A 13,678-nucleotide genomic window follows, 5' to 3' on the forward strand; every position below is an offset into this window, starting at 1 on the left:
CCCATTTTGAAGACCACACATCTAGACTCGCTCCCTCCTCATTTTATACAGGGTAAACTGAGGCTCAAAGAGAGGGAAAGAGCCTGGTCCAAAGTCTCCCAAGGGTCTGAGTCACGCACGCTGGGCTCTCAGCCTCAGTTATTCCTGAGGGCACCTGATTCTGGAGGCTTGTGGTTAGGATTCTCGGCCAAGGACGGGGTTCAGGAGGATCAATGTGGCTACAGGGATTGGCAGACATGAAAACAGGAAGGGCTGAGCCTGTTTAGTGCCTATCTGGGGCAACAAGGCCACATGGGCATCAGGGATTCAGGTACAGCTGTATCCAGCAGCTCAGGGCCAGGCTGGCCATGTCAGTGTGGGTAGAGGCCAGTCGTGTGAAGCAGAAACCTCAGGCTGAGACAAGTGGGTCAGGTTCCTTATTCCATCCACTCCAGGGTGCCTCAACCCCGAGGGTAAGACTCATTCAGTGCAAGGATGGTCCCCTGCCAAAGGGTTTCCATGCCTGGGTTCTGAGCTTAGGACATATGGGATTAGGATATCTCCAGGAGCCTGCAAGCCACAGCATCCACGAGGTACCGGACAGCCACGAGGAGACTCCTGGGCCAGGGGACGCTGAGAAGGGCCCACCGGCTCTTTCCGCCTGCTTTCAGGCTGGCTCTGGCGTGTCCTCAGGGCCTCAGGGGGCCTGGGGCCACCTTCCGCTACTCCTGAGGCTGGAACTCCTCGTGGGCTTGATCCAGGTCTGTGAGCACCTCCAGCAGACGGGCAGCTGCCTCTCTCTGTTGAGCCTGGGCATCAGGACAGGCCCCTGGGAGAAAGAAAAGGAGGCCACAGGGGCTCAGTGAGGCCAGGGAAGGCTGCTGTAATTCAGATCCAGTGGCTTCCTCAGGCTCCATATGTGCCTGGTGCCCTGAGATCCTAAAATGTGCCAGGGCCACATACACACAGCCCTCTGGCCTGCTGGTGGACGGGAAAGAGGAGAGTGGGAGGGGAGGACAGGGCGGAGTGCTGAGCAAGTTGTGGGAGGTATCAGAGACGGCAAAGAAAAGGGACCTCCTCATCCCCTTACCTTCCGTGGCACTGGAGCCCTTCTCTCTGTCTGCCTCGGGAGTCGTATCCAGGGTGGAATCCTCCAGGAATTTCATCCTGAAAGTTAAGAGGGAGAAAACCAAGCTGGTTCCTGAGTCCCAATGCTGCTCTCGAACCCAGAGATTCTGCTGGTTGAAGGAGACATTACAGGTTCCCACTAAACCATCATCATCATCACAGCAAACATTTATAGCATGTCAGATCCTATTCTAAGCCCTTTACATGTATAAACTCATTTAATTAGCACAAAACACATGTAGGTACTTACTGTTAGCTCCGTTATACAGATGATCACTGAGACACAGAGAAGTAATGTAACTTACCTAAGGTCACACAGCATAATAGTAATTGTTACCCTTTATTGAAAGCTAAGTATGTGGCCAGGCACCTACAAAGTGCTTTACCTGTATTAGCTCATTTGTTCCTTAGGACAACCCCATGAGGTATGTACAGTTGGTACCCTTATTTTCCAGATGAGGAAACTGAGATAGAGAAGGTATGCAACTCGCCCAAGATCACATAGCCAGTGAGTAGCCAGTCCAGGATTTGAACCCAGGCAGGCCAGCTTCAGAACCCACACTATGAGTTGGAACAAATCTCCGTCACTGAATGACAGTGATCCTGAGGCCAGCCAGCAAGGTGGAGGGACACATCCAAGCTCTGTGCCCTGTGTCTCTGGAGTCCTGGGTATCAAAAGATCCCAAGATCCATGGGACTTCCCTGGCGGTGCGGTGGTTAAGATTCTGTGCTTCCAATGCAGTGGGTGCGGGTTCGATCCCTGGTCAGGGAACTAAGACCCCACGTGCTGCGTAGCATGACCAAAAAGTAAAAATTAAAAAAAAAAAAAAAAAAGATCCCATGATCCAGTTCCACATTAGGGTCCACCTGCGGATGCTTCCCAGTCCTCCCCTGGAGGCTGCGCCCCCGGAAGCTCATCAGATGCACATGGAAAGAAAGAACATGTGGACGTGGGGAGGGCACAGTGGGTAGCTGCCCCAGCGGGTCATAGTGAAGTGGGTTGGGTGGTGGGGAGGACCCACCTGAGCCGATCCCGCCCTAGAAGCAACTGCCGATACACCATTTGGGTCTCAGCATCGGGATCCAGCGGGTCACTCCAGTCCCCCAGGGTGACGGCTGAGTGTGTGCGGCTGCAACCGGCAGCTGCGGGGACACAGCATCATCATTAACCTCCCATTCCCCTTTCAGAAGCCCCATGGCCAAGCCCTGGCCCTTCTGCCTCTAAAACCACCCTTCAAACCTACTACTTCCCTCAGCCGCACTGCCTCAACCTTCGCCCAGAAGAGCCATTGTCTCTCCATCCCCCTCCCACATTCTAGGCTCCAGCCACAGACCTTTTTCAATCCTTCAGCCCACGTTTGCTCTGCCTGAAACACTCTTCCTTCCTCCAACTTCACTACTTAACTCTTATCCTTCTCAGGTCACATTTAAGCAGCTCCTACTCCAGGAAGCCCTCCTTGCTGTCCTACCCTGGGGCTGGGTCAGAGGTGTTCTCTGGAGTCTCAAAAGCCACACCTTGGCACTTGTAACACTGTATTACAATGGTCTGGTTATTCACTTGTTTTCCTTGAGAGCAAGCCTGATGTCTGTGTACCACTAGACGCCTGGCGTTGAGTGGGCGCTTAAAAGATATCTGTGTGCCAGGCAGTGTTCTAATCGCTTTGCATATGTCAACTTATTTACTCCTCACAGCAATCCTACAAGGTGGACACTATTATCAACCCCATTTCACACCTGGAGAGACTTTAAGGCAAGAGAGAGGTTAAGGAACTTGCCCAAGGTTGCAGCGCCAACCCAGGATGAGGTGGGACACTCTCTGATTGACAGGCGTGGAGGGCGGAGCCTGAGCCCGCCCCGCCCCGCCCCCTCACCTGAGCGCTCGGCCTGGAGGCAGCAAGTCCAGTGCGCACTGCGGAACGCACCGGGGTGCCAGGCGGCCAGCTTGTCCGGATTGGGGGCGCTGGCCTTGCGCAGGGCCGATAGCCACTGGTTGAGCTCGTTCACGTTCTTCAGGGAGTTGGTGGGGGGCGGTCAGAGGTGGGGGGGGACCCAAGGGGCTCCCTCCCCTCCTCCCTCATATTCGCGGCGCCTCACCTTGCACTGCAGGTAGGTGGTGTGCAGCGCTCCCGCGCCGTCCTGCGTCACCACCTGCATCACGTGCGGCAGCTGGAAGGCGCCCTCGTCCACGCGCTCCACGGCGCGGATGTGCGACACCGGCATGGAGGATCGCGTCTGTGAGAGAGGACTGTCGCTGCCGGGCGGGCCGGGGGCTGGGGCTGGGGTGGCTGCGCCTAGGGACAGCTTTCCTGTGGGTGTGTGCCCTGGCGTGGGGACATTCACCCCGCGCATCTGTGCTATGTGCGTGTCCACGTGGCAGTCCCGTTGAGTCCTGCAGTCCTGGCCCGCCACTCTCTAAGTGACAACGCCTCTGGACATCAGTTTCCACCATCCTCATCCTCATCCTCATCCTCCTCCTCCTCCTCCTCATCGCAACCCCTGACACAGCACTTGAGATGTAGTTTAAGCACTATACATTTCTCAACTTATTTCATCATTCCAACAAATTTCTGAGGCTGGGTCTATGATTCCTCCCAATTTATAGATGAGGAAACTGAGGCACAAGAGGATTAAAGGACCCTCCTGTGGTCACTCAGCTGGTGGAGCCAGAATTGAAACCCAGGGAGTTGAGCTCCAGAATCTACACTCTGCTGACAGAATAGAAAGAATAAGTTGTGGGCACCCTCTCCAGTGTTAGCTATTATGATCTGTAGATGTGCGGACACAGAAATGGGTAGATCCAGTGTGTGTCTCAGTTTGTGCTAGACTTGAATGGCAGCCCCATGAGAGCAGGGAGTTTATGTCTTGTTTACTGTGGTATCTCCAGTGACTAGAACACTGCATGGTACATAGTAGGTGCTCGAATAAATGCTTGATGGATGAATGAATGAGTGAACCAATGCCTGGATGTGAGTGCCTGTCCAGCCGGGCATGTACCTCTGGGGGAACAGATCCAATTTTCTGTGAGTCTCTATGGTATGTGGGCAGAGACCTGGGTGGTCACATCTGAGTGGGGTTAAGCAGTGTCCATGCCCTGTGCATGTCCACATCTGGGAGGATACGTCCCAGCCACCATAGGTGCATGTTCTGAAGAATGTTTGATGCTATGTGTAGGTGTTTGCCTGTCCGTGTCCTGTGCCCACACTGACCCAAAGATATGAGCAGAGCCTGGCCTCAGAGTTTGGACTTGCTAAGCTGCCACGGGGCCTTGGGCAGTCCTTGTTCCCTCCTGGACCTCAGTATCTCCCTGGGTACAAAGAGGCAGCTCTATGAGCGAGGCCACCCCTGGAAAACCCTCCACAGTGGGCTGGAGCCCCACCTGACACTCAGGACTCCTGGAGTAGGACAGCATCTCCCCGCTGAGCCGGAAGTAGCGCTTCTTGAATGCAAAGCGTGTGGCCAGGCCGGCGGGCTCTTCCTTGCGCTTGAGCAGGTAGCCTTCTCGAACGGTCACCGAGGGCGGGACCAGGGCCCTGGCTGGGCCCCCAGGCTCTGGGAAATGGGGAGGGGGGACTGTGAACCCTTCCCACTCAGGCTCAACCTGCCGAGGGCCTCATGGAGGAGCGTGATTCTTGGCTCCCCTAGAGGCAGGAGGATGGAGGAGATGACTTTGGACTCCACTTTCTCCATAGGGAATGGAGGCTGGGGCTGGCAGGGAGTGGGGGGCCCAAAGTTGGCCTTGGCGATCCCTTTCCAGCTTGAGGGATGTGCAGGCAGCCAGCAGGGGGAGCTACGCCTTATGGAGTCAGTCCACGGAGTGCCCCAGATCTAGCCACCCTTAGGGGTCCAGACACAGGCCCTCCCCAGCACACAGGGACCTCATCAGGCCACAACCAGGCCTCCACATTTCGACAGGTTGCTCCTATGTGACTTGGACCCAAGTGTCTCATGACCCGGGCCCCACACTCTGATATAGACTCACCCCCAACTCCTCTGCTTAAAACTATCCCGTAGTTCCATTTCACTCCAGGTGAAAGCCAAAATCCTTCCAGCAACCCCACATGATCTGCCTCCCTCACCTCTCTTTCACTCCCTCTCATTCATTCTTCTTCACTGGCCCCCTCACTGTCACTTTCTGTCCCCACCTCAGGGCCTTTGCACATGCTGTGCCCAGCCTGGAACACTTCCCCAGGATCCTCACGGCTTGCTCTCTGTCCTCTTTCAGGTCTTTATTCTAATATCACCCTAGTGAGGCCATTCCTGGCCACCCTCTCTAAAAGAATGACCTGCCACCCCCAGCCCAATATTCCCTACCCTCTTTTATTTTTTCTCCTAAGCACTTATCACTCTGTTAACACATGTGATTTGGTAATTAATCTTGTTTACAGCTTGTTCTCTCCACTAGAATAAAACTTCCACGAGAGCAGGAGTTTCTTCTGTCTCGTCCACTGCTGTTTCCCCAGCACCTGGAACAGTGTCTATTACAAAGTAGGCACTTAATAGATATTTGTCAATTGCATGAGTACCATGCCACGATTCCCACTCACATCTCCACACGGGCTGGAGTGGTCTGGAGGGCCTGAGTCTGTTCGTTTGTGGGACCTAGCATGGTATGTGCCAGGAAATGTTAGTTGACTGACTAGCTGACCCACAGGTCCACGGTCTCAGTGCTAGGGGTGGGGGAGGGGTGGTAGACGGGCAGGTCCCGAGGGTCCAGTGGAATGACAGGCTGGCTGTGGCAGGGCCACAGGAACTCACCCTCCTTCCCATCCACATCCACCAGCTGGTCCAGGAAGTCTCTCACACGCGAAATACTCTGCAGCAGGAAGGGGTGTAGGGGGGCCATCCACAGCTCCTTGCCCTGGCCCAGCTGCTGGCCCAGGTTTCCAATGCTCTGCACAGCCTGGAGCAAAGAAGCAGGGACGCCAGCGCCAAGGTCACTGCAGTGAGGAAGGCCTTCTGCAGACCCAGAACAGAGCCCCCGAGTCCTGGCTCCCAAATCAGTGCTCAAAAAAAGGAGAAAACTCCTAGCAGCACCTGCTTTAGACGATATCTGTCCCTCTCTGTGCACAGATATGTATCCCCAGTGCTTTTATTTTGTCCCCTCCTGAACCCAGATAACCCCATTCAGGACTGCTTGATCCCATCATGCATACTCGGGCCCATGAGAACCTCCGAATGTGGCCCCTTTGCAAAGGATGGTCTAATTCATACTAAGGCATAAATGACTGCTGGCCTGCTTCCCGCTTTCCCCCTGGAAGGGTAGGGGTTTTGTTCCAAAGAGGGAATTAGAAAGAGAAATGAACACTTTCACATTCAGGATGGAAAGCTAATGGTGCCGTTTCAAACAGAGATTTCTCTGGGTCTCATTTGGGTCTTCCACGGGTCTGGCCTCCACTCTGTTCCTCCCATGCTTCTCACTGGCTAAGGGCACCCAAGGTGGGGGGCTCCACTGCCGGCACCTTGGCAAGCAGCAGCAGTGAGCGGCTGGTCTGGGGATCTGCGTGCTGGTCCCGAAGGTCAAACAGCTTCGGGGTGAGGATGGCAGGAGCGAAGAATCGCAGGAAGAGAAAGCCACTTATGGCCAGGTTCTTCACATCCTGCGGAGAGGAACAGCAGGTGAGAGGGGTCCCTCAAATCCACTTCTCAGCTGGGGAAACTGAGGCAGCAAGGACTAAAGATTGGCGGTACAAGGGGAAGTAGAATGGGAGACAGGTCAGGAGGCCATCCTGGTCTGCTGAGGAGGTTTTTCCTCTCTGGGCCTCAGTTTTCCCACCTGGAAAATGTAGTAATAATACCAATCCTGCACGATCAGACTTAGCCAAACATCCTCAGAGTCTGCTTTGTGCCAAGCACTATGCTAAGGGCACAGCCCTATGAAAGAGGCATTATCATTATTCCCAGTTTACAGCTGAGGAACCAGAGGCTCAGAGGTGTCAAGTGACTTGCCCAAGGCCACACAGCTATAAGTGGCAGAGCCAGGATTTGAACTCTGCTCTTCACCACACTCTCCTGCATTCAACACTAGCTACTGAGTGTCAAAAACTAAGCCTGAACTGTCACATTTACTCCTAAAGCAATCCCATGGGGGTAGATACTATTATCTCTGTTTTCCAGATGAGGAAACTGAGGCTCAGTAGTGAACCCAGTTCAGCTGGCTCTCTGGCACATCCCCCAGCCCCAGCCTCTGCCCCCTACAAACTGTAAAGTATGGCACCCCTCTGTGTGGGACCCAGGCCTGGCCCACCTGCATGCACATAAGGCTGGTCCCCCCAGCTCCAGCAGAGGGGACTTGGGGAGAAGGTGTCTCTCTATCCTGGGTGCAGGCTCCCCGCAGGGGGCTCCTCACCTACCCCTCACACTCACCAAGCTATATTTAGCCCGAGAATGTGCTGCAGTGTTTATTTAGGGGTTGTATTCACACATAAGACAATACCCTCTCTGGGTGTGTGCGAACTTCCCGGGGGCACCTCTGCGTTCACAGTGAGCCCTGCCAGGAGCTGGGCACCTGGAACTGCCCAGAGGTGAGGGTGGAGGTCCCACTCATCTGGAACCCTGAACTGCCCCCAAGGCTGCCCCCCCCAGCCCGCCATGTTCCAGGGTAATTTTAGTCTTTGATATCAGCTCATTAACTTCCTCCTTTCTTGAGAAGGAGGAACAAGTATCAGAGCGGCAAAGAAAGGGGCTCCCTTGGGTTCCCATGACCCCACCCATCCTCGTGGGCCTGAGGAAGTCCCTGCTCCCTGCCTGTGGCCTCTGCCTACCATGGAGGCTGAGAACTGGGGGACACTTGGGTGCCATTGACCTTGGTTCCTCCCACAAGGGCCAGGCTGTCTGGGGCGCTGGCCTCCCGCTTCCCTCCCTTCCTCCCTGCCTTGGCTGTGTCCCACTTAGCACCTCCACTGGCAACCCAGGCAAGAGCCCTGCAGCTGTGGGGTACATCACCCATGTCCCAGTTTGGAGGCCCAGAGCTCACTCCTCAGGCAGGGATGAGGGAAGAAGGAAAAGATTCCCACTGCGAGTCGAGGCCTAGCCTTGAGTCCACGACTCTTGGCCAAGGTGCCTCACCTCTCTGGGCCTCAGTTTCCCCATCTGTAAGTGGTGAGAGGTGTGGCATAAATCAGGACCTCTTAACCCAGGCTCTAGGGGTTGGGCCATTACACCTCCAACATTTAGCAGGTCCTAGATCTTTCTGCAAAGTGAACCCCAGTCTGCATTTCTATTATGTCAGTGCTGTGTAAGACCTAGCCTCACTCGGTGTCATTTGTAAGCAAAGACTGTGACCGCCACCTCGGAAGGCATGCTGAGCATTAAACCTGGGCGTCTCAAACTGGCAACCCACAGGCCAGTCCAGCAGCAAACGTGTAATGATTGGCTCAAGGTATTATTGTTGTGTTATTGTTGTTAGGTAAACTAGTGCCAAAATTTAAAAAATAAGATTCCACACATAAAATCCAGACTGTTGGATTAAAAACCAAAAAAACTCTGAAGATCTGGCAATACTGGGTCCCCATTCCTACATGGCAATAATTGATTGTCTGGATCTGCCCCTTTAAGACAAGCGGTGGGAACTCCAGTTTGCCACAGTCCCTACCACTCCCTACTGCACAACACCATGACTGCTCTGTTTATTTACCTCACCTGCCTGAACCCTACAGCACCTAGAGTTCAACTTTTGTACCAGTATTAGAAAAGCATTAGCATGTGCAGGGATTTATTTTTAGACTTTATTTTAGGTGTCTGCTACTGAGTACTGTGTGCCAGCCATCTCTGTCTCTCTGTCTCTCTCTCTCTCTAATAGCTGGAATTTAAGAAGTACTTGCTTTGCGCCAGACTGTATTATTTGGTGGTTATGAGCACAGATTCAGGAGTCTGCCTGGGTGGGTGCCTATCCCATCACTGCCCCCTCCTAGCTGTGTAACTTAACCTCTCTGGGCCTCAGCTTCCTCCTCTGTAAAAGGGAATAATACTGGCACCCAGCTCGTAGGGTGGAAGTGAAGACTAGACGAGGTAATAAATATGTAAAACGCGGTCTGACTCCTAGAAAGGGCTATATACAGTGTTAACTGCTATTATCACCATCACCATCATCATCATCATCATCACCCCTGGGTCCCAGATCCTATCAGAACACTGTCCCCACTTCTGCCAAGACACACAGCACTTCAGCGTAGGCAGCCCAGGTTATGTCCCGCCCCTGCCCTTCTTCTTCCTGTGACCGTAGACCAGCTACTGCCCCTCCCCAGCCTCAGTCTCCCCATCTGCCCAATGGGAGTGCCTGGCCCACCTTGTGCTCTGCCTGGGGAAAGCGCTCCTCCACACACTGGCGCAGCTGCTTGAAGACGAGACGGATGGCGGGCGGGCAGCGCCCCACAGAGCCCACAATGGTATCCACGATGGGCCCCAGGTAGCCCTTCAGCAGTCCCAGGCTAGCCTCCCGCACGTGCTCCTCGGAGGGCGCACCCTTGAAGGAGATTCTCCTGGGGGAGCAAGTGGAGGGCTCCGCCTCAGAGCCTGGCATCTGCCTGCTCAAAACACTCCATGGGCCCCCACTGAGCTCAGAGAGCACCCACCTTCCCATCCCATCTCCACGGCCTCCCCTCCTACCATTCCACTGCAGCTGCTTCAACCCACGGAGCTTATTTCTGTCTTGGAGCCTTTGTACCTGCTGATCTCCCTGCTGGGAATCACCTCCTCAAAGAGGCCATCCCTCCCCCACTGCTCATAATCACGGACCCTGGTTCAGTGCATTTTCAGCGTGGACCTGCCAGACACACACTCCTGCCCCAGGGCCTTTGCACTTGCTGTTCCCCTTGCCTGGAACACTCTTCCAGCAGATCTGTGCACGACTCCCTCCCTCAACTCCTCCAAGTCTTTGCTTCCATGTCCCCTTCTCTGGGAGGCTGTCCCTGTGACCACCCTATGGAATATCGCAAGCCCCTCCCCTGCTCTGGCTCTTGCCAGGACCCTCCCTCACTTCATCTCCCTCCTTTCCACTGATCGCCTGCAATAACCTTCTTCTTTAGTTTATTATCTGTCTCCCCCGAGAAGAGGGATTTGTGTCCGTTTGCTCCCTGCTACGAACTCAGCATTCAGCCCAGTGCCTGGCACATAGTAGGTGCTTAACAATTGTTTCGTTGAATGGACGATGGAATAGCACTTTTCTATCTGCAATGATCTTGTTCCCTTCCTTCCTGTCCCCATGCAGGTTTAGGGTCTGTCTTGCCTACCCTCAGATTGTGAATTCCATGGAAGCCAGGCTGGGGGTTCTCAGCCCCACTATGCCCTGGACCCAACAAGCTAAGCCCTGAACTGTCTCTGGCATTGAATCATTTAATCCTAATGGCAACCCAATGTTAGATTAAGTAGGCTGATTGTTCCCATTTAACAGATGAGGAAACTGAGGCTCAGAGAGGTCCCCTTGCAAATAGGTGGCAGAACAGAGATTATAACTCAAAACTGCCAGTTCCAGAGTCTGTCTGCAACCCTGCCCTGCCCAGGTTCCTGGATGCTCCAGCTCCCTGTGGGCGCCCACTGACTCCCACAATCCTTGCCAGGTGTGCTGGGAAAAGCCCTGGCCTAGGGGTTTCACAGATGGACTCTGCCCTTCTGCTCAGGGCCTGGATTCAAATCCCCACTTCGCAACACCCCAACTGTGCAACCTTAGGCAGGTGACCTCCCCTCTCTGAGCCTCAGTTTCCTCATCTGTAAAAAGGGATCCTAATACCTGCCTCTGAGGTGGTCGGAAGGTGTGGGCAGCACTTGCTGGGCAAGGCCCAAAGTGAAGGAAAGACCCTCTCCTGCCTCCACCATGGTCCCCAATGGACTGCCCAGCAACCGGCTTGGATGGCTTGGCAGGAACAAGCCCGCCCACCCTAGCTGGAGGAGGAAAGTCCTGGCAAGAAAGGAGGATCCCAGGGGCTTCCCTGGTGGTGCAGTGGTTGAGAGTCCGCCTGCCGATGCAGGGGACACGGGTTCGTGTCCTGGTCTGGGAAGATCCCACATGCCGCGGAGCGGCTGGGCCCGTGAGCCATGGCCGCTGAGCCTGCGCGTCCGGAGCCTGTGCTCCGCAACAGGAGAGGCCACAACAGTGAGAGGCCCGCGTACCACAAAAAAAAAAAAAAAGAAAAAAGAAAGGAGGAGCCCATGGGCTTCCCTGGAGGTCCAGTGGTTAAGACTCTGCACTTGCACTTCAGGGGGCGCGGGTTCGATCCCTGGTCAGGGAACTAAGATCCTGTATGTCGCACAGTGCGGCCAAAACAAAAAAAGAAAGGAGGAGCCCAGGGAGGCATGAACTGACTCCCCCGACCCCGTCACTGCCCTGCTCCCTAACTCCATGTCATCGAGCGCTGCAGGATGCCACCTCTGCTCGCAGACCCACGCGGGGCCCTCCCCCAAGGGCCTCAGCCACCACCACCACGATAACAGAAATAACTAGTACTTACGGAGTATTAGTTAATGCTGGGCTTTGTGTGTATAACTCAGTTAATTCTCATGACAATTCATCAGGTAGGTATTCACGGGGGTTTAACTAACTTGCCCAGCAGGTGTGGCAGAGCTGGGATTTGGACCCAGGGAGCTCATGTCTCAGAGTCCTGCCCATAACCACTGTACGACACCGTCTGAGGGGCTGGGCGCTTGCAGGGGAGGCTTTGAGGTAGAATGTGGGGCTCCTGAGCAGTCGTGCTGGAGGGAGGGGTGGGGGGCAGTCGGCAGAGACCCGGCCTGACAAGGCTGCAGGCAGACAAGGGGGCCGTGGAGGGTTCACGCCTCAGGCTTGGCTCACCTGGTGCGGCCCAGGTCCATCTTGCACGGGTCCAGCTCCATGTACTTCTTCTCCTCGAAGACGCGGTTAATCACCGGCCTCAGGACCTCGTGCAGGTAGGGCATGCCCACGAGCTGGGGGCAGGGGGGCACCACACGGGGCGGGGCTGAGGGCGAGGCCAGGGTGTGCCCGTGAGCGAGGGGCAGGGGGACCACGCAGGGGGAGGTTCAGAGCGAGGCGGGGGCCTGCCCAAGGGCTGGGGTTGGGGTGCAACTCAGGACTAGGCCAGCCACCAGCCACCAGCACCCCAGCTCAGCCACCCAGTACCACCTGAGGCTGGCCAAGCTCTGGGGTCCGAGTAAGCACTGGGAAGGGAGTTCCCTTGAGGAAGCTGCCGCCAGGCCCCCCCAGGCCTTCACCTACTCACCTTCAGAAACTGTTCCATTGACTTGGATGCCAGGGAGTTAGAACGGAAGAGGGTGTTTGGGTCAGCTGGGAGGACAGAGGGAAGTGTTCGCTGGGATGTGGGGGGCTGAATCCACCTCACCCCACCCACCCAAGGTGGGGGATCATGATTCTTCCAGCCTCAGGAATTGAGGAGATTTGCAGCATCAACTCCGTTCACAGTGCAAAGGCCCAGAGTGGTTAAGTGAGCTGCCTAAGGTCACACAGCTCATGAGTAGCAAAACCAGGGCCTGAAGCCAGGACCATGCTCCCAGCTGACTGGGAGTGCACAGCCCGTGCCACCACCGACACATACAGACACAGCAGCCCCTGCCCTCTGCCTGAGCCCCCCCCATTTCTCTCCCAGAGACGCGCTGCAGACTCATCCTTGGGGAGTGATGCCTGAGGGTCATGCAGGCAACTCACTGGTCCGCGCTACCTCGCGCCGGGTGAGATAGTCCAGAAAGGGCCCAGCCAGGCCCTGGCCAAGAAAGAGCTTCACCAGCTTGGTGGCAAGCTCCTGGCGGCAGTCCCCCGAGGTCAGCTCCTCCAGGACGGCCAGGGGGCTGGCAGCATCTTCCTGCACAAGGACAGGAGGCAGGAGAGGTGGCCTGGGGCCCTGGGACCCCAAAGCAGAAAAGCCCAGCTAGACACCCCTGAAGCAAGGGGAGGCCATGCTCCAGATCCCTGCCCACCCGCAGCGATGCACCCACCTCTGCCGGCCCCAGCACAGACTCCATGAGCAACTCCCTGAGTGGCTGGTAGTACTGGGAGGGCAGGACGCGGTCCTCCGTCAGGCGCACCTTCAGCCGCAGAGCACCCAGGCTCCCCCTGGCCAGGGCCAGATCACAGGTGAAGGAACGTAAGTATGTATGGGCCAGCGCAGTGAGCCAAGATAGGCAGGTGTGAGTACAGGTAAAGAGCATAGATATTTGTAAAACACGACAGGTGTGGACAGGTGTGGCCGGTATAAACAGGTGTGAACAGATATCAACCGGTATAAATACTGTAATAATACAAGCTGAAGGTGGTACCCAACATGGTTCCAGCCCAGCCTCCTCCCTCTGCACCCACGTTTACCCAGAATCCTCCTCTGCTCTGGGAAAGGGAAGGAGGTGGAACCAGCCATTGGGCGGGTTCTGCTGTAGGACCTGCGGGGGGAACTCCACCTGCGGGGGGGACACACAGACCCTCAGCAGAGCTCTGCCCCACCCAGCCCTGGAAGAAGAGGTCGGGCTGCCCACCCAAGGAGGGGCGGCAAAGCCCGCCAAGGGCTACCTCCTCCTCCCATACCGTATCCTGAGGGCCTCCAGGGGACACTTAATTTACAATTGAGGAAACTGAGGTTCAGAGAAGTGGAGTGAC

At 55.6% G+C, this 13,678-nt stretch overlaps 1 protein-coding gene across 1 annotated transcript in view; it reads right to left on the bottom strand.

The window, feature by feature from the left end:
* Positions 1 to 701: 701 nt before the first annotated feature.
* RASAL1 (RAS protein activator like 1) overlaps positions 702 to 13,678 on the bottom strand; it is a 46,466-nt gene continuing 33,489 nt past the window's right edge. Inside the window, exons 9-22 of the mRNA XM_060118079.1 lie at positions 13,394 to 13,482; positions 13,027 to 13,144; positions 12,740 to 12,893; positions 12,297 to 12,361; positions 11,891 to 12,003; positions 9,392 to 9,584; positions 6,567 to 6,704; positions 5,863 to 6,007; positions 4,484 to 4,656; positions 3,202 to 3,339; positions 2,979 to 3,114; positions 2,130 to 2,250; positions 1,097 to 1,146; positions 702 to 811 (exon numbers count right to left, since the gene is read on the bottom strand). Coding sequence (XP_059974062.1) covers positions 702 to 811; positions 1,097 to 1,146; positions 2,130 to 2,250; positions 2,979 to 3,114; positions 3,202 to 3,339; positions 4,484 to 4,656; positions 5,863 to 6,007; positions 6,567 to 6,704; positions 9,392 to 9,584; positions 11,891 to 12,003; positions 12,297 to 12,361; positions 12,740 to 12,893; positions 13,027 to 13,144; positions 13,394 to 13,482 — 1,743 coding nt within the window. The remainder of the gene's footprint in view (positions 812 to 1,096; positions 1,147 to 2,129; positions 2,251 to 2,978; positions 3,115 to 3,201; positions 3,340 to 4,483; positions 4,657 to 5,862; positions 6,008 to 6,566; positions 6,705 to 9,391; positions 9,585 to 11,890; positions 12,004 to 12,296; positions 12,362 to 12,739; positions 12,894 to 13,026; positions 13,145 to 13,393; positions 13,483 to 13,678) is intronic.

This window comes from Mesoplodon densirostris, chromosome 15 (assembly GCF_025265405.1).
Source record: "Mesoplodon densirostris isolate mMesDen1 chromosome 15, mMesDen1 primary haplotype, whole genome shotgun sequence".
NCBI lineage: Eukaryota > Metazoa > Chordata > Mammalia > Artiodactyla > Ziphiidae > Mesoplodon > Mesoplodon densirostris.